Genomic DNA, 20743 nt, shown 5'->3' on the forward strand with positions numbered 1-20743 from the left:
ATCCAGACCATCAGCACTGTTATTATTAGTCTGCCATGTGAACCACTGCACGCGTGTTCCTTTTTTGTTTTGAAATTGGGACAACCCCTCTCCTGTGTGTGGGAGGGAGTTCTGTTCCTGTAAAATTAATCCATGGTGGCTGACAATCTGCAGACGGGGGTGTGTGAACTTCCTGCTTGGTTAGATGGACTTCCTCTCGGCATCAAATCTTTCAGCCAGTCCTTACATTTGAAAAAACTAACCTTTTTTATTCAACTAGGCAAGTCAGTTAAGAACAAATTCTTATTTACAATGACGGCCTACCGGCGAACAGTGGGTAAACTGCCTTATTCAGGGGCAGAACGACAGATTTGTACTTTTATCTTGTTAGCTCGGGGATTCGATCCAGCAACATTTTGGTTACTGGCCCAACGCTCTAACAACGAGGCTACTTACCACCCCAAGTGCACAGTAGGTTCATCCAATCCCCGTACAGTACACAGTAGGTTTGAAGAACCAGTGTTCTTTTATTCCTCATTGCAGTGACCTTGTTTCCATTATTGTGCACCTCATAAGACAATTTGTATTTAGTCATGCATCAGCGCTACGAACATCTCAAGAGCTTGGGAATGAATTAATGAATGGATAAATTACATTTATGTTCGTGTCAAATCGCCAGTTGGCAACCCGTCAATTATGAGATTAATTAACAAAAACAAACCTTACAACAATTCAATTATTCTGTTGATCTGTGCATTAATAAATTAATAATAACATTTATTGTTATATCCTTAGAGCAGTAAAAAATTTTTTTTTTTATAAACTTAGTATTTATCTGCATTTTTGTCAAAATTGAGTTGACAGCTCTGTTCTGTTCAATGGTCTCTACCTAATATAGTACTCTAAATACCTCTCATGTCAAGTTCAAAAGAATACGTTGCTGACACAATTCAAACCAATTAGGGTTCAGAACCTTAAAGCATTGGATCGCAATCATTTTCGTAGATAGATGGAACCTTACAGTCCCAAGCGCTATCTACAACTACATTCAAGCTTTTCCATCCATCATGCAATGTTCGAGTTGACAGATGAAACTGAGTTGTCTCTGTCCTGGTTATTATATTAGTCCTGGTCTTAATGGATCAGGTGGCTTTGGACAGGAATGGTTAGAGGTGACCCAGTGATGTGTTAACATGGGACATCTCACTGCTCAAGAAGATGCACAGGACCCGCAAACATCTCCCACTGCTACTGATGTTGCTGCGCCACCCCAACATTAACATATGTGAAAATGGCATGTTTCTATTTTTTAAAGCTTCAGATCAGCGTTTCCAACCCCGACCCCCAATTGGTCAAAATCACACGATGCACACCAATGTTATTGGAAACACTGATCTTCCCCTCCTTTTTTTTTTTACCACGAAACATAAATACTCCATTTTCACATGTGCTGGAGATGAAGTTGATTTTTTTTTAAATTTTCCCTTTATGACTTGCCCCTGCTTTAGACTCGGGTACCAACGCTATAAATAACCAATCCACTGGGCTTCTAGTGTAAACGGCAGCCTCCGAACAATCAGGTGTAGACTACTTATCTTCCTGAAGCCTATTGGGGAGGTTCCAGACCCTAAAGCGTTTACAAGTTGACATGGTTTCTTTCTGGCGTCTAAGTCTCTACTGGCGTGTGTGAGGGAGCCAGCATGTCGTCTGATGTAGAGTCTCCTCCGTCTGCTGTGACAGACGTCTGTCTGGGACTTTAGTCTCGGTCTGCGGATATACACCTTCCCCATCCTGGCTCGTCTCAGTGGGAATGTTGAAGGAGTAGAGGCTCTTGATGTCATTTAGAAGAGCCTCCGTGTGTCTTTCTGTTCTCTGTGTTTGCCAAGGTGGTGCGCTGTGGTATGAAAGGCAGCGGGTTCTGAGTCCCTTTGGGGCCCCTAAAACGTGTGCGTGCTGTGTGCCAGTCGTCCCGCAACAGTAGACACACAAGCCTCAGCGTTCATTAGCAGGCTGTTGGTTCCCAGTGGGAGCCGGGTGGGGGGGGGTGTAAGCGGGCAGGGGTTGTCAGCTCAGTGCTGCGTGTTGTCTCTGTGGTGGTGCCAGCTCCTCAGCTCTCATCTGAGCCCAGGCCCTACTCTGCTCTGCCAGCAGCCCGACTCTCCCTCTGAAGAGGCCTGGCAACCCTCCGCCAGTCAGCCCTCTCAACGGCCTGCTTACCTGCCTAACTACCAAACTCCTGCCTCTGCTAGTCTCTCTGCCTACCTACGTCTGTTGGTCGTGCCAAGAAAAACGCATTTACTTACAGCAAAGGCACGATAGCAATTTTGGGATAGCAATGTTGGATTTTTATACAGTTTTTGTTATTTTTTTGAAAGCATTGAGATGAACATGTTGTGATGTATGACACAAGGATTGAGTGTTTAGAGAGGGTTTAGCCCTTACTAAGCAGATGGGCAGAGCTGCTTTCTGTTAAGACAAGCGATCTGCAGAATAAAGTCCTATTTTAACGATTTAAGTGTTGCGTTTCAGTAGAATGTTGGGAACCTTTTTGACCTCTTTCAGTTTTTTTTCTGTTGACGTTTTACCTTGTGTTGTAAAAAAAACCATTTGCTACATTTTGTTGCATCTCTTTGCAGGGCTTTGGCTGACGATGCCTTTCGGCTGAGGAGCCCAGCACTTCGCAGTTTCCAACTTTGCGTCACTACGTGTAGGGAGATGAGGAAATCACTCCGGCAGCCTGCCAGCCTCTAAGAGGAAGAGAAGGAAAAACACACACTTGCAAGCACATTTTTGATCTGCTCCCAGAGTTCAAAGCCAGAGGTGTCAGCTGTGGGTGTGTGCTAGCTTGCGTGTGTTTCAAAGCTTAGTGTAACGAGGAGAGTTGGTGCACAGCATTGGCGACACAGTTGAGTGTCTGCAGAGAAACATGGCTGTCACCCCTCCGCTTCATCACAAGGAGACAGTCGATTGTCTCTAACTTCATCACGTTGATTCTCATGGAATATCTCAGTGATGTCCACTAGTACAACTTTTTTTTTACTTTAACATGTATGCCAAACAAACACCACATGTTTAACAAAACATACAACTCTATGCTCAATGACTACTTCGAACAATTTACACAGTATAAAAAAATATATACTTTTGCTGGAAAACTTATCAAACTTTGCATGTGCAGTTTTTCCTGAAATGTGTTTTTATAAAATGTTCAGTGGAATTGTTGAAAGTAGTCCTTGTTCGTACAGTTTTGTGGTTTGTTAAACTTTGAAATCAAGGGTTTTTGTTTGCTATAGATTTAAAACTGAAATCTGAGTGTAATTTCGTCACCATGGAATTACCCTACAGCTACACCATATATACAGAAGTATGTGGACAACCCTTTAAATTAGTTGATTTGGCTATTTCAGCCACACCTGTTGCTGACTGGTGTATAAAATTTAGCACACAGCCATGGAATCTCCCTAGATAAACTTTGGCAGTAGAAGGGCCTGTACTGAAGAGCTCAGTATCTTTCAACGAGGCACGATCATAGAATGCGATCTTTCCAACAAGTCAGTTCATCAAATTTCTACCCTGCTAGAACTGCCTTGGTCAACTAAGTGCTGTTATTGTGAAGTGGAAACATCTAGGCGCAACAATGGCTTCTGCGAAATGGTAGGGCACACAAACTCACCGAACGGAGACAGCGACGGCTGAAAATCGTCTGTCCTCGTTTGCAACACACTAGTTCCAATCTGCCCCTGGAAGAAACGTCAGCACAAGAACTCGAGCTTCATGAACTGGGTTTCTATGGCCGCGCAGCCGCACACAAACCTAAGATCACCATGCGCAATGCCAGGCGTTGGCTTGAGCAGTGTAGAGCTTGCCACTATTGAACTCTGGAGCAGTGGAAACGCCTTCTCTGGAGTGATGAATCACGCTTTGGCGGATGGCAGGAGAACGCTACCTGCCCCAATGCATAGTGCATTGTAAAGTTTGGTGCAGTAGGAATAATGGTCTGGGGTTGTTTTTGCATGGTTCAGGCTCCTTAGTTCCATTGAAGGGAAATCTTAATGTTACGGCATATAATGACATTCTAGACGATTCTGTGCTTCCAACTTTGTGGCACCAGCTCGGGGAAGGCACTTTCCTGTTTCAGCATGACAAAGCCTCTGTGCACAATGCGAGGTCCATACAGAAATGGTTTGTCAAGATTGGTGTGGAAGAACTTGACTGGCCTGCACAGAGCCCTGACCTCACCCATCGAGCACCTTTTGGATGAATTGGATCGACGACTGTGAGCCACGCCGAATTACCCAACCTTACTAATCCTCGTGGCTGAATGGAAGCAAGTCTCCGCCTCAGTGTTCCAACTAGAGGTCGACCGATTATGATTTTTCAACGCCGATACCGATTTATTGGAGGACCAAAAAAGCCGATACCAATGAATTTTTTAAAAATGTATTTGTAATAATGACAATTACAACAATACTGAATGAACACTTATTATACTGAATTAACACTTATTTTAACTTAATATAATAAATACATTTAGCCTCATAGTGTAGTTAACTAGTGATTAGGATTGTTTTTTAAGTTTAATGCTAGCTAGCAACTTACCTTGGCTTACTGCATTTGCGTAACAGGCAGACTTGCCAAGTTAAATAAAGGTGTAAAAAAAAAGAGAAATTGGGCAAATCGGCCCCCAAAAATACAGATTTCTGATTGTTATGAAAACTTGAAATTGGCCCTAATTAATCGTCCATTCCGATGAATCGGTCGACCTCTAGTTTCAACATCTAGTGGAAAGCTTTCCCAGAAGAATGAGGCTGGTATAGCAGCAAAGTAGCCTAGTACAGCTGCACTGTGTAGGAAGCAATGCTTTACTGTGAGGGGAAGTAGGGTTATAAATGTGTTATACATTAAATCTGCTCTGTGTAGGAAGCATGTTATTTCTGTATTCAGACACTGGAGAGCTTAATAATGAAGCGTGTTGGAAAGTTAGTGCAATGTAACGGAAGTTTGACACGATCCTATTCTTCTGTCTTTCCTGGTGGTGTACTGCTGTGAGTGTCTGTGCCACATTGACCTCATGGGCTGTCCCTTCCATTGTTTTAAACTTCGCAATAGTACTGAGATGGAACGAGAGTTATTGTCAAAGATGACAAGTGATGAAGGAAAAGGAAGCAGTGTGATTAAGACGTCTGTCACCCTTGTTACAATAACATCCTGTGTCTTTGTCAGCCAAGGGAATCGACCAGAATCTGTCATACTAGGCAGCCGTAGTCTCCCAATTTTAATTTGTTATTAGGCTTTATTGGTTCTGGGCACTCACAAATATAAATATGTAAAATACCAACTCCAAAGGACCCTTCTATGGATTACATTTTGTGAAAATCCCCCAAAACATGGTTTTGTGAGCAATCACCCTTCTGTCTTTTATGTTGTGAGAAATGGTTCATGAAGTGAGAAACGTGATGCTACTTGTAACGATTTGCTATGTTATGCTAATGTGCCATGTTATTCTTATCCTAACGTCTATCATCTACTGTGCTGTTATGTTAAGATGCTGTGTTATGATAATCAGTAGTCCTCTGTCCTGTGTTTTTAGGATGATATTGATGGGATCCCCTGGTCAGAGGAGAGGGACGTGAGGAAGGTGCTCTATCTCTCCCTGAAGGAATTCAAGACTGCTCAGAAAAGGCAGCTCGGAGACGGCATCGGCGATGGAACCAAATACACTAATGGTGAGTTTCTCCTTGGGACCCTTTTCTCTGCAGCACTACCCCAGTCAGGCTTTTGTCTGGATGCTCACAGACCTGCAATAGGCTGCTCTGTCTTTTGTTTGCAGTGGACCAGCTGATAATGATAGGAGTGATAGAATAGTGACACATTAATATAGCGTTATTTCAGAGTGAAGGTGCTTTGGTATGCACAATGAAACAGAGGATGTTGCAGGGTTTTTTCTAAGCAGGTGCAATAACATCCAGGGAGCTCAGGCTGCCTGTTTGTGTCCGCCTGTGGTATAAAGGCTGGTCTGAATGATCTGCTGCTGCTTTGTTTGACACCTTCGCTGTGCTTCACACAGGCCTCTGAACCTATTCTCAGCTGTCACGACACAACCCAGAGGCCGAGAGCGAGATAAAGGCCTCTGGAAGTTTACACCGTGCCAAGCTGGCATGGAGAAGCCTCAGTTCAGATCTAGGTCACAGGCTCAGTTGCACAGACTGCCTTGTACCGGCTGAAACTGTCACCCCCCCCCCCCCGCAGTGTTGTCAGTCTCTTAGAGGAGTGTGTCTGACTGGCTGTCTGGAGCCAGCTACCTGCAGAGGGATGTGAGGAAGGTGCAAATTAGATTAGAACAAGATGACCGAACAACACGCTGGATCTCTACTGAAATACACTACATGACCAAAAGCATTGATCCAACAGCAGAGTGAAGGGACCGAACCTGCAAGGCCCTAAGCGTGTCTCCCCTCCTACTCGCCCCCCCCCCCCCCCCCAACCCCGTCTATCTCCCATCCCATAACCGGCAATCATGCTATCTCCCTGACCACTTTACCTCTCAGTGTTGGCAGGCGTCCATCTCTCCATCTCTCTTCCTCTTTCCCTCACTCCCCCCCTCTGCATTATTCAACTAATTACATGATGCCCCTTTTGCATCCTCTCCCCTCCCTGTTATCCCTCCTTGGATGGAAGGCATCATTACATCAATAGGCCTCTGGTTACTGCTGCTCAGGAAGCTTTCCTCCCGCTCCCCTGCCCTCCTCTCCATACCCTCCATACCCTGCCCCCATTGATGAAACTACTGGCTGTGTTCCAAACCATTGGAGATGGTGGATGGTAGTGAGTGTCTGCTCAATAGCACCACTGGCCTTGTTCTGTCTGTCCCTTAGCACTGACCCTGTCCTCTCTCATGGGGACCTCAGAGCTTGACACTGGAAGTTTTGACCCGAACATAGTGGAAGAGGGCACAGAGCCTTGGTGGTGGAGCTGGCTTCCTCTCGGATAGGGCGAGTGATAGACTGACAATCTGCAGCATGTCATTCTCACATAACACATCTACTCAAATTATTTTAATTTTAAGGTATATTTAAGGTATTTTATGAAGATGACAGTGGGGAAATATAGAGGTTGTGTCAAAGGGCAGTAGGCCGGAGTCCAACCTTTGCCAACACTGTAGACATACAGTATGTGCCAGAGGAGGTTGCGGTTTAGACTGCTAGATCACCCTAGGCCACATAGACAGATTCTATTTAGTAACTATTGTCTATTTCGGTCTGGGGTTGATTTGTGGTCAGAACTGTGTGGTTGAGACAGTCATTTTAAAAACACTACTTTTTGTTGTCCTCTTGTAGGGTTGTCTCCTAGAGTTCCTTTTTTAGTATCCCATTCTATTGTCAGAAGTGGTTGAAAATACATTCAAATGGGTTATAAATCCCACACAACAAACACATTGTTTATTTTTATACACACTACAGTCCCAATCATACTGTGTCATTAAAAACTGAGAGAAATAAGTATTTTGTTACTAGCCACAGTACAGTGGACCAGTGAGCGGGTTACTGCAACAGGCTGCTGATGGATACTAAGCTTACTCCATTAAACATTATTATTCAGTCGTAATCACTCTCTGTTTGTAAAGATGATTTAAGCTGAAGTAATGCCACTCTCCTGGCTGTTTTAATATTTTCTGTCTGCATCTGGGCTTCCTGTCTGCATTACTCCACCTCCCACTAATGGGCTACACTCTGACTTGCTGTGGTACGCACCCCCAACCTCGCTCCTCTATCTCCTTCATTCTCCCGCTCTCTCTGTCTGGAGAGCAGGAGGAACATAGCAAGGTGATGGGCTTATTGAAACAACGCATAAATCTGATTAGAGTCCCTTACGGATCAGCCGTCAACCTCCTTCCCAACTAGGCCTCACTGGGACCAGGGGAAAGAATTTAAGCCTCAGCCCAGTCTGGCTCCCTTTCGTGACTGCCAGTTTGCATCCCTGTCTCTGTGCCCGGCCCCTCACAAAGGCACTGATGTGAAACCAACATATGTAAAACGTCTTGGAAGGGCGGAGAGGGGAGGGAGTAGAGAGGAGACAAGATGGCCCCTCACCAGGCTGTTTATGCTCAGTATGAATATTATTACAGTCACCTACTACTACAGATTAGACAAATATTATTATAGCTGAATCAGAAGAATGGTTTCTTTTGAGTTCTTGGTGTTATAAGCTTCACCCTGAGCACAGAACACACACAAACCAAACATAACCCAGTCAGTTCCTTGAGCATCACTGTGGTGTGACTCATACTGCCAGAGCATGTTAAGAGGTCTACAGACATGTTAAGCTCTATGGCTGGTCTCCTGCTATCAGGTAGTGACCTGCACTCGGTACACAGACTTCAATTACCAGCTGTCTGGGTTTGTTCTGGGTTCTTCAAACAGGTTTTCAGAGGAAGCCGCCACTCAACCATTAGCCACTCATTATTACCATTCTAATTTATGTTTCTTTGACACCCGCAGTTAAGGGTTGTGGTTTTAGGTTGGCACGTGAGGTAAGGACTCAGTCCTAAGGAATGTGATGGGGAAGGTCATGCGTCAACTAGAAATGCCAGTACCTCTGTAGACTTTTACTACCTACAAAGATTTTGTGGATCATAATTGATCTGTTTTTCCTTAACCATGATTACTACTTCCACCTTGTTTGTGTAATTGCAGTGAATGCAGTTTCGTTTGGTCAAGAGGGTTTCACTTCAGTTTCATGTCTTGGTTACGCATCAATGCTGTCTTTATTTGACTGGAATGTATTTTTGAGATCTGCTCAAGTCCCGACTTGTTTACTTTGTTCAGCTAACGGGCTCCAAACACAAATTAGCGCCCTTACTTTGGTCACCGTGTTTCTCTCCAGTCAACATGTCCTAGCAGCACAATGCATAGTCTCTAACCCATGTCTTGTCTCTCTAGGTTCCCATGCCCGCGGGCAGCTCAATGGCTCAGGGCAGAAGGGCCACAATGCTGACGGGTCACGGTTCCAGAGCACCGACGGCAGCAGCGAGTACTCTGAGGATGGCCCTGCCAAGAAGAGGTGAGCGTATTAACCTGTACTCTGGAGCGATGGCTCTCTCGCTCTGCTCTCTCTCTGATCGGCAGCCGCTTTGAACCAGAGTGCTTGAGAGAAGGTAGTGATAGGCAGGGGGATCTCTACAGTACCTGGGCCCAGATTCACAAAACCTTAAGAAGAAATGTCTTAAACTGGCATTTTTTCCTTAATTATAGACTTAAGAATATGTAAGCAAAGTTGATATTCCTCAAAGTTATTGAACATCTTTCTTGTGCCATTTCTTCATGTTTCTCCTTAAGCTAAAAGTTAAGAAATTAGATTATTGAAAATAAAATTATTGGGAATGTTCCTATTTCCAAAATGGCTAAACCCTTAATCTTAGGGCAATGAGAGAAAGTTCATGAAAGCAATTGAAAATATTTAATTCACAAACATCATTTGATAGTTTGAGTATTGATTATTTTAAACCCAAGAACATGTTTTAGAACAGTAATCTTAGTAAGAAATATGCTAACATGATTGCCATTGCTTGCTAGATAGCTAAAATGGTTGCCTAGCAACAAACATTTTAAGGAATTTGAGAAGTTCGTAAGAAAATCATTCAATTTTAAGATATTGTTGAGGATTTGCTCTCATGAACTTTAAGAAGCTAATGTTTTTTTTCGTAAGTAGTGTTTTTTATGGCCTGCAGTACAGCCGAGGTACGGTATCATAGAGGTGTTTTGATCCTGGTGATGTCAGCATAGGTTAATTCAGCGCTCTCAGATTCATGTGTGTGAATTATCAAAGCCAAAATAAACAATTGTGGTAGTACATGTATAAAAAGCCTCTTGTCTTTTTATTAATTAACTTCCTTCTTGCTGTATTCTCTTCTTGTTCTCCAGTAATGTGTTTGGTTAAGTCAGGGAATTACAGTAATGGGACATGACAGCATCAACAGTGAAGGGTAAAGAGGAGTTTGATTCAGAAGAATGGGAGCTCTTTAACCAGCGTTCATTCTTAAAAGGCGGAAAGATGTTTCAGTGTTTATTTATTTTTTATTTAATTAGGCAAGTCAGTTGAGAACAAATCCTTATTTACAATGACGGCCTACCCTGGCCAAACCATAACCCGTACGACGTTAGGTCAACTGTGCGCCGCCCTATGGGACTCCCAATCACGGTTGGTTGTGATACAGCCTGGAATTGAACCAGTGTCTGTAGTGAGGTTCTGGCCTTTCTAGGGAGTTTTTCCTAGCCACTGTGCTTCTACACCTGCATATTGCTTGCTGTTTGGGGTTTTAGGCTTGGTTTCTGAACAGCACTTTGATATATCAACTGATGTAAGAAGGGCTTTATAAATAAATTTGGCTGGGGGGGCGTGTGGGACTGGAGGAGACTGGGTTGGGGGGCGTGTGGGACTGGAGGAGACTGGGTTGGGGAGCGTGTTGGACTGGAGGAGACTGGGGCACAGGCGTGGTGTGAGCACACTGGTGGGTTCAGACTGGGAGGGATTCCCTCTCAACTAGCAGGTCCTGGTTCTATAACAGACCGGCCACTGTGGATTAAATGCACTGCTTGGCACACACACACTCACAGCTACATTAAATCATATATATTCATATGCACATGCTGTACTGCAGCGGCCATAGCACAGAGATCTGCTCTGTAATCTCTCACCGTGAGACCCTCCTCTGTGTAGCCAGCCATCGCATGATTCCTCAGCTCCCTGTCTCCACCACCTCTTTTCACCCTCTGTGTGTGTGCAGTACCTGTTATTTAATAGTCCAGCAGAACTTGTCTTTAAGAGGTCTGGCAAACCTGAAAAGGAGAGCAAGAGAACAATATGGACAGGGAGAGAAGCAGAAAGGCGTTGCGTCAACAACAGGCCTGTGTTCAGTACAGTGGTTTGATGGTTTTCATTAGTTCTCATGCTGGAATAAAAGTAGGCTCTCTCTTAATGAGCAGCCGGCTCAGAGTGCTTGGCAATAGCTCAGGTCTTTTGGTGTGGGGAGTGTGTGGAGGATGACTTCTTGGCCCTGGCATCTGCAGCCCACGCCACTCTATAACAGGGTGGCTGATTGAGGAGGTGCCAGGACCTTTCACGCCTGGCAACGCAAGAACTAGTGGAGAGGGGCGGCGCAGGTGTGTGATTTTTGGCTGCTTCATCCTGGGGTGCAAGGGAGGGTCCCAGTGTGTCTCGGAGGGGATGGGCGGTCCCGGGGAGGCGTTTGGGGACCTTAGCTGTTTGTCTTCCTAGGGTACCGGGATTGGAAATCGGGCCCCAGCATCTTAGAACCCTGCCAAGTACTGGAGAGGTTCTTCCCTCCTCCCCTTCCCAGCCACACCACGAGGCTGGAGTAGGAAACACACAGTTCAGCCATGGTGACCAATGTTGGAAAGCTCCACTTCTTAGGGAGATTTTGAGGCAAATTCTCCTCAGTAGTAAGAGCCAAGTATAGCTCATTGAGCTGCTTGTTGTGTTTGTTTTAATGAATGCCAAGTTAGTAAGCACTGCCTTTGTCTGCCGTTCTGTTGCCCCCCCCCCCCCCCCCCCCCCCCCAAGTTTTCTGAGAAAAAGTGGAGATCAAATACTTTTTAATTGTGGGAAAGTGTTCCAAGGTATTCCCACGTGTAATAGAGCAATGCTTACATTTGTATGCAATCACAAGGTTTGAAATGATTGTTTTTAGTCAAATGATTCTATCTGCTTGTGTTTCTTCCGGTCAATTTGCAGTCTACAAATTATTTTGTAAATATGTTCCTGGCCCCTGACCATACGCTCAAGAAAGAATTGGTCCGCAGCTCAATCTAGTTGATGATCCCTGCATTACATACTGTCACACATCATTCTGAATAAACTCTCACAATACGGTCTGCTGAGCGGAGGATTGTGTATTATCATGCATTGTGATATTGTATACCCTGTTACCAAGCAGGGAAGACTGTAGGGGAGATCAGAGAGGGAGCAAGGCATCGTCATAAACAGTGTTTGTTCCAGTTTCTCTATTCTCTGCAGGCTGTTTGTATTCACTGAAGACAATAGGCACACCAAAGGAATAAAACGGCAACATCACAACAAACTATACAGCAGTTCTGAAGAGAAGTAGTTTTGTTCTATCATAATCGGATGTGGACTGGATGGCATATCCCATGTTCCACTGCTGTGGCCAGAACTAATCAGAGCCTGTGATTTCATGGATAATGTCCTGATTTTTAAAGTGATGTCAGCAATAACACAGCTTTTCTCTGAGCCTGCTCGTTATTGATCTGGCTTAGTGTGATTTTTAAGACTGCCGCCAAGCTCATGGGTCAGAGGTCAGAGACCAGGGTAAGTCCAGTGAAGTGGTCGACCCACTGACCCAAGGAGAAGGTGATGTTGCCCAGGGAAGTGGTCGGCCCACTGACCCGAGGAGAAGGTGATGTTGTCCAGGGAAGTGGTCGGCCCACTGACCCGAGGAGAAGGTGATGTTGTCCAGTGAAGTGGTCGGCCCACTGACCCGAGGAGAAGGTGATGTTGTCCAGTGCCGACCTTAATACACAGTTCATCAGCTCACTGCTCTAAGCATAGAGAATGTACTGGGACCAATGGTGGTAGTATACTAAAGCACAATAGTGGACACTGTAACATCAACGTATACAGTGGTGTAAAAATACTTAAGTTGTTTTCTGGGGTATTTGTACTTTACTTTGCTATTTTATGTTTTTGGCTACTTTTACTCCACTACATTCCTAAAGAAAATATGTACTTTTCACTCCCATATGTTTTCCCTGACACCCAAAGGTACTCGTTACATTTCTCAGACAGGACAGCAGTATGGTTCAGTTCACACACCTCTCAATATAATACGTTGTCATCGCTACTGCCTCTGACCTGGCAAACTCACTAAACACAAATAGTATGTTTGTAAACGATGTCTGATTGTTGGAGAGTGCCCCTGTCTGTCCGTAAAATAAATAAAAACACTAGAAAATAGTGCTGACTGGTTTGCTTAATATAAGTAATTGGATGTATAGCATTTACTGTTACTTTTACTCAATTGTATGACAATTGTGTACTTTTTCCACCACTGTACATACGTACATTTTAAAACTAGATACTTTTAGATATTCACTCAAGTAGTATTTTACTGGCTAACTTTCACTTTTACTTGAGTCATTTTCTATTAAGGTTTCTTAAGTCAAGTATAACATTTCAATTACGTTTTCCACTACTGGTTCTATAATAATGAGAAATGGTGGACACAGTAACATGGTAGTACTATACTAAAGGGAAATGGTGGACACAGTAACATGGTAGTACTATACTAAAGGGAAATGGTGGACACAGTAACATGGTAGTACTCTACTAAAGGGAAATGGTGGACACAGTAACATGGTAGTACTCTACTAAAGGGAAATAGTGGACACAGTAACATGGTAGTGTGGTAATGCATTATGCAACACGTAGGCTTAGGTTGCTTTAATTAAATGATGCGCAAAGTGGATTGTGTGAAGGTCATCGTGTAGGACTCATTTAAGCCTTATGTACACATCACACACCAACACTGCCCCAATATATTTGTTAGTCTGTGGTAACTCTCATTGGAATGCTCGCCAACACTCCGTTTCACATCATTTAAAAGAGATGTGTTCACTGGTGTTTTTTAAATAATTTTTTTTAACTAGCAACTCTGAAAAATACGAGGTGAAATCATGACGTCAATGATCTTCAGGTTGGAAAGTCAGAGCTCTAGAAAGAGTGGCGAGTTGGATGACAGTTCAGAATGATTTATCCCAGTTGGAACTCGAGTTCCCAGTTTTGTTGAATGCACTGAAGTCGGAAGTCTGAAATTTCAGAGATCCCAGTTTTGATTGCGGCAGAAGTCTTGTTCAGTCTTGGTTTTGAATAGACTAGAAACTGCCAGCCAGCATGGATCTGCATCAAGCAGTACTATCAGGGTTATTCTGCATCAGCAGATTCCACACAATGGTATAGTTCGAATGTTTCAAGGTGAAATAGTTGTAATGAACTCTTAGATGAAATTCAAGAGATTTTGTTTGATTCTCACCCTCATAGCCTTGTCTTTCAGCTTCTCTGACCAATGACCTGTTATGGCACGGGGAGTGTTGAGCCCTGGGGGGGTTACAGGGTCACCAGGTCACGCAGTCGGCTCAAGCAAGGCCATCTCTTCTCCAAGCGCTCAACACTCAGACAGAAAAGCAATAACACATTAGCCGGAGTGGCTCTCTCCGTGAGCGCTGTTTATGCTAACCCTGACCCTAACCCCCTACTTTAGAATCCCAGTCATTTGATTCATCCAGTCTTCATGTTTGTATTGACAGCCGTGGTTATGGTGTTGATGTTCTAGGAGAATGGTGCTGCTGTGAGGAGAGATGTTGGACACAAAGTTTGGCTGTAGTTTCAACTGGATACTAAACCCACCGGTTTAATCAATCAAATGTATTTTTAAAGCCCTTTCGACGTCGGCGGATGTCACAAAGTGCTATACAGAAACCCAGCCTAAAACTCCAAACAGCAAGCAATGCAGGTGTATCAGCCACATACTCCCCTTGTGGCTGTGTTGTTAGTTTGATGACAATCAATACTTTTAAACAAGGATGCAGTAACCATTACTGCAGCTTAACTGAATATTGCTAGTCTGGCTACCTTGTCTTTACACTCTCGGTCTCTCTGTCTGTCTCGCTGTCTCTTCTCCTGCATCTGCGTCTGACGGTCTCCTGTCTCCTCTCCAGCCGCTGAGCGCTGCAGTGTCTGCTGGTAGAGTTTATTAGGACCATGTGGACCATCTGGAGCGGTTTAGAACCTCATTCCTCCCTTCATTTAGCCGGGGGAATCCAGACATTGTTTCTGTTCCGGCGCTGGGTCACCCTCCTGTCTGAGAGCTAATCAATGATACAGAGCGGAAGCACGTGTAACATCAGAGGAACGGCAGCTTTGAAGAGCGGGGGAGGCAGAGGGGGAGGAGGAAGATTAGTTTGGGATGAAGGGGACATCCTGCAGTAATCCCTCCCCTGTAAGCCTGTGCCTCTACTGCAGGTGCTCTGCTCTCCCTCCCTCTCTCTCGCTCCCGATCTCTCTATTAGGCGTGTGTAGAGCAGTGCCTAGGCAGCGAGTATAAGTCTGGGTTAGGTGGTGGTAATAAACGGCACACATAGCATGTCTTTAGACCCCTATAGAAGGATAGCACCTCATCAAGCAACTCCAGTTTTACCCCACTTCTGACACAGGGCCAGTGTTAGAAAATATCCTTATCACATCTGCTCATATATATATATATATATTTAAAGATCATAGATTTGACGGTGTTGAGAAGTTTGTGCGAGAGCTTTCTACAGGGAGGCTCTGGGTTTGAGAGGCTTGGTGTCTGCTATTTGTCTCTTAAGTCCTGCTGGGCATTGTGGGTACATCATGGTGCCATGATATCCTGACTAGATGGTCTGTACTCCGCCCTCCTGGGGAAAGGATCCAGGTTTTAGTCTTGTGGTTCAGTTCACTGTTGAATGTCTTTAATAGGCAACAGATAGGACGAGCCCCTCCAATAAAAGCCACTGTGCTCATTGGGCTCAGGTCTGTCTAGAGCCATTGCACTTCTAATAGTTTAATGGTCTATCCTACCTTTTAACAACCACGTCCAGTTAAATGGCTGCTATTTATCGCTGGCTCTATTCCCATGAGCAAGATCATATTTCTGAAGGGGTTTATTGAAAGCCATGTTTTTCTCCTGTTACTGTCTGGGAGGCAGTCAGTAAATACCATCATCCACGTTCTAATGGTCCACTGCTGTCTGCAATGTTGGCTCTGCCTTCATGGAGCTGTAGTGTTGGTTCTCCCCCAAGTAAGTTGTAGTGTCGGTTCTGCCCTCTGGGAGACGTGGTGTCAGGGAGCCACTGTAGCTAATGCATTCTGCATCTCTAATCTGCACCAGTCTCCATGACTCACAATATCTCGCTCTCTCTCGCCATCATGAGGCCCTGCCAGCTATAGGGCCATGAGTCGGGCTGTTTAAACAGCTCGTGTTTTACCAGTCTGTCAGGGAAACTAATAGCTCCATTCACAACATAATGATGGGCTGGTGACACCTGTCATGTTCAGGTGTTTGAACCATGTGACCTGCAACAGCCATTGATCTTTCCAGGGGGAACAGAACCTTTTTTGTTCTCTTCACTGGCTGAACTAAAGCATGAGAACAGATTGGTTACCATACTGATGCACCTGCTCATCAAATACAGAATCCTTCTTGAATAAAGACTTCTCTCAGGAACTGAACAGATTGTTCCGTCACTGAACCCAGTGTATGCGTGTATCGACGCAATCTCTTCACAGCTTCTTGATCAAGGTATTTAGTCAGGGTTGGTGTTATATAGGCTGTGTATTGCTTTGTGATTGAAGTGAAATTGGAGAGCTGTAGGTTCCGGGGGTTTGATGGAAACAAAATACATTGGGTGTTTCAGGGCATAGTTTGCCAAATGTCATGTGTTTATTTATTTTTTTTGGGGGGGGGCTCACTGTAGGATATCATGAAGCATTTCCCTCCCTACATGTAGCGCAATGAGACAATCAGCCGAGTAGTCACAATCTGTCTGGAGCAAGTGGCTGTGGTTTCAATTGATTAGTGATGCTGTCTGTGTCTGTCAACCTGCCTGGAAGGCCTGAACATTCTCCTCTAAACAAGCATCAGATTGAATGGGAGACTGTTTCAAACAGGATGGTGGAACACAGGGAGGCAGTATGAGCGTGGCATTGTCTTTTTCGGTTTACCGTGAGACCGGCCTGTATCTGGCATCAAACCTCTTTGAAACAAGGAGATGGTGAAATTAAATGGCACACTTCTCTTAAATGCAGGGTGCTGTGTGTGTGATAAAAGATGAAGAGCTGTGACCAGGTCCATCTCCAGACAGGCTGCTCTTAATATTCCATCCTGTCAGCCTGCTCCCTCTGTGGAATCAGAAGAAAGAACGGACGCAGAAAGCGATCTGGCCTGGAGAGACGGAAGGGAAAAAAATAAATCTGGCCTTGAAAGTCTGTCTGCAATTTGACACCTCCTTTGTACTTGTTATCAGTTGTCAGCTGCTGCAGATGTCTTGGCTTTAATGGAGAACTTAATTACAATTCAGAGTCAACATGGATCAAAGTCTTTTATGAGGTGGACGGCTGCTTGCAGGTGCTGCTAGGGGTTATTCTGAAGGAGGATTATCATTGTTTTAGCCCCCGTGGACACTTCAGTCAATGGCCACTGCAGTGTTATTAAAGATAATTAAATCATGTCCAAAGCCCAGACTGACTAAATTAGGCATACTAACAACTGAGGCCAGAGCTGTGTTAAACCGCTGAACAGAGGGGTATACTACAAACCAGGATTAATGATTTAGCCAGGTAACTTTTGATAAACTCCTGTGTAATGATCATGATCAGCTTGTTAATATACCACACCTGTCAGGTGGCTGGATCAGCTTGGCAAAGGAGAAATGCTCACTAACAGGGATGTAAACAAATTTGTGCACAAAATTTGAGAGAAATCAGCTTTTTGTGCGTATGGAACATTTCTGGGATCTTTTATTTCAGCCCATGAAATGTGGGACCAACACTTTACATGTTGTGTTTATTTTTGTTCAGTGTAAATTTAAATGCATACACAAAACAGGGCGAGCCGTATGTCAGTTCCTATCGTAGGTCTGTGTAAGAATGTATGGAATAAAACTTATCTCCTGTCTCTTCCCAGGCCCAGACTGCAAGCACAGAGGAAGTTTGCCCAGTCTCAGCCCAACTCTCCCAGCACCACCCCGGTCAAGGTGTCTGATACCGCCCTGCCCGCACCCTCCTCTCACATCAGAGACATCTCCAGACGAAAACCCAAGACCGAAGATTTCCTCACCTTCCTCTGCCTGAGAGGTACAGTAACCCTGTGGTCCATGCCTCACATCTCACCTTTTCATCCACAAACCCCTTCATCCACCCCCACACACACTCAGTCCTTCATCCTCCCAACTCACTAATTTACTCATTCAGTCGGCCACTTACTTGCCCAGTCACCCTAGCACCATGCGTCTCGTCACCAGGCCAACACCAGGGCCCTGCTTCTCTGACCTCTGTTAGGGCTTCAGTTCAGTAGCCACACATCTCAGGAGAGTTCCAGGCCTTCCTCCCGGCCTGCCTTTGACCTAGATCCAGGCCTAGCTGTGCAGAAGGAATAGTTCAGTCAGAGGTCCAGGTTCATTGACCTTGATAAGGCAAACACCAAACCCATTCTGTCCTCACAGGTTACACATTGGCTACAGATAATGTTTCAACAATGAATATTGAATATTGTTATCTGCACACAGTCAGCGTTGAGCAGCCCCTACGCACACACCCACACATACATCCTGGTAGAGCCAGATAACCCTGCTCCTGTACCTCAGAGCACAGAGAGGCCTGGGTTGCTCTCTGCTGCCCACCAACGCAAACACGGCCAAGCTAGGGAGAATAGGGCAGCATTTCAGCTTCAGGGTTCAGCTGAAATCCCACCTCGCCTCATTTCTGTATTGGTATAACAGGTTTCTTCAGTGCTATACAAGACTCAAGAAGTTCACTATCATGGACATGTTTCCCTTTAGTCTTTACCTCAATGATGAATTGAAACACGAAAAAAGAAATGGAGAAACTGAGTGGAGTATAGCCTCACCTCAGGAACAAAGAGGATTCTTGATGTTTTTTTTTTTTTTAATGAACAACCTTGGCCTTGGCTTTTACTGATGTCTTCAATCCCAGAGAGTGTTTAACTCTGAACAGTGTCTCCTCCCACCCAGCAGAACCCTCCCCGACTCATCACAACCAGAAATAGCCCTTTAGGAAGAGTAATGCCTTGATTAGATTAATTTGGTATTGCCATTAACCTCGGCTGGCAACATGAAGTAGGTTAAAACGAACTGGAATCAGCTGGGAGCTAAGAGGCCCAGAGGAGAAGAAGAGATGAAGACTCGTGTTTTAAAAGCCAATGTCACTTCAATGTAACGTAATTAGCGATCAGTCAAACGGACAGGGTTGGCAGCCTTATTCTTAATGGAACAGATCTGTTCTCAGAATCTTCCAGTAAATGTCTTCTATTGTTCAGGTTTTGGACAACTCCTGGATGCTATGCTAACTCCTGACCAGTTTCCTAGTATTATTATTATTATTATTTCCCTTCCCACCCCACCGTGCCGCGCTTGGTTGACCGCTGCACCCCGTCTCCGTGGCAGCCTTATTTATAGCTCTGTTACCCTGCCGAGAGGCGGCCTGATTCCTCTGCAGAGCTCATGCTGCCTTAATGGCATTTTCATACACAGGGTTGTGCTCTCTCTTCCTTCACTTTAATGGCCCGTGTGGAAGATACCAATACATCGAGGAGACGTGCAAGAATGTCAGGGCAGCGCAGGGGTGTGCGTGCGCACACGCGCGGTCGGTGTCCTGGGGACAGATAGATATAGACCATGAGGCAGCAATGTTTTTAACGTTTTATTTTTCAAAGGCGCTTTTGCCCTTTTGATTTCATTCAAAGGACTTTGTTCATCTGAATCCACTTTGGTGGCCCACGCTAGCTAGGTATTTCACTGTAGTGGCCCAAGACCAGGCAGCTATGTTTGAGTCTAACACTTACACTTTGTATCAATGTATTTTATATTTTCCCCAGAGCTGACAGGGAGGGGCTAGGGAGGCAAGGAGCCGGCACACGGTCTGTTCTTCTAGCTCTGGAACAGATCAATGGCGTTCCTGGTCGATATTAGAGGTCAAACGGTCGTTCTGTTCAAACGGCTCCGCTCCTCTCAAATGTTTATCTTATCTGACAAACATGCCACATTTACCCAGCAAGCCCCCTGTCTGACCGCTTTAGAAAAGCGTTTGATAATAAAGCACTGGTTATGAAAGCAGGCCATTTCCACCATGATTTCACCGGGAGAAGTTTTCCTCTGTTCTCTACCGCAGCAGCAGCTTGTAATCTCCCCTGCTTATTCATCTGGGACTCGGCATCATAATGAGCTGTTTTCTTTCTCCCGATTTTGAAACAGGAACGATATATTTTTAATCTCTCTTGGGAAACTGCTGGCGGTTCTGATGCAATGTAGAGTAACGTGCGACGGTCACAAAACAGAGTGAATCGGTCGTGTTTTATGTGCTACGGTGCCTTCTCGCATCCCTTTTTATTGTGGCGGTGACAGAATCCATTTGGAGCCTGGCCAGCCAGCTCGTCTCTGAGGCTGGGGTAGTAGTCCAGCCAGCCTGTCGGCTTGTGTAGGCTGTCGTAGTATGCTGCAACTCTTGAGTCTTTAGCCTTGGATACAGGCAGCACAGAACCTTGCCTGTAGTGATGGGTAGAGAGGGTAATTGTTGGTAGTGGCTGTGACAATGTCACCGCAGCTGCGCCTCTCTCTGTGTACACAAACACGCATGGCTGAGAGTGCCAGATATAGTAGATGAGTAACCCCCACTAATATGCTTGTCCAATGTTACATAACAGCTACTGCTATATGTGTGTGTGTGTGTGTGCCATGGCTGGCTGAGCATTGAATGTGTCTGGGTCTAGGTCGGAGGCTGCGGCCGTGGTTGTGTTTACGAAGGCTGATGAAAAAAAAAATATATATATATTTTTTTATAAATGAGTTGACTGGAGCCGAGAGCAGCATGGGTTAATGGATTTGCTGACATTCAGGAAAGTAAATCAGAGGTGATATAATCCCCAATCCTCTCAGATTCACTCTGCTGCAGCAGCCTGTAAAACAATGTTATTGAA

General features: G+C 44.9%; 1 protein-coding gene across 2 annotated transcripts in view; it reads left to right on the plus strand.

Annotated features, from left to right (window-relative positions):
• The window catches only part of LOC109875556 (protein Jumonji), an 81285-nt gene that overhangs the window by 36079 nt on the left and 24463 nt on the right, over positions 1-20743 (plus strand). For both annotated transcript variants that reach the window (XM_020467900.2, XM_020467899.2), the window contains exons 2-4: positions 5570-5705; positions 8919-9039; positions 17717-17886. In XM_020467900.2, the coding sequence (XP_020323489.1) occupies positions 5570-5705; positions 8919-9039; positions 17717-17886 (427 nt within the window). The remainder of the gene's footprint in view (positions 1-5569; positions 5706-8918; positions 9040-17716; positions 17887-20743) is intronic.

This window comes from Oncorhynchus kisutch, linkage group LG17 (genome assembly GCF_002021735.2).
Source record: "Oncorhynchus kisutch isolate 150728-3 linkage group LG17, Okis_V2, whole genome shotgun sequence".
NCBI lineage: Eukaryota > Metazoa > Chordata > Actinopteri > Salmoniformes > Salmonidae > Oncorhynchus > Oncorhynchus kisutch.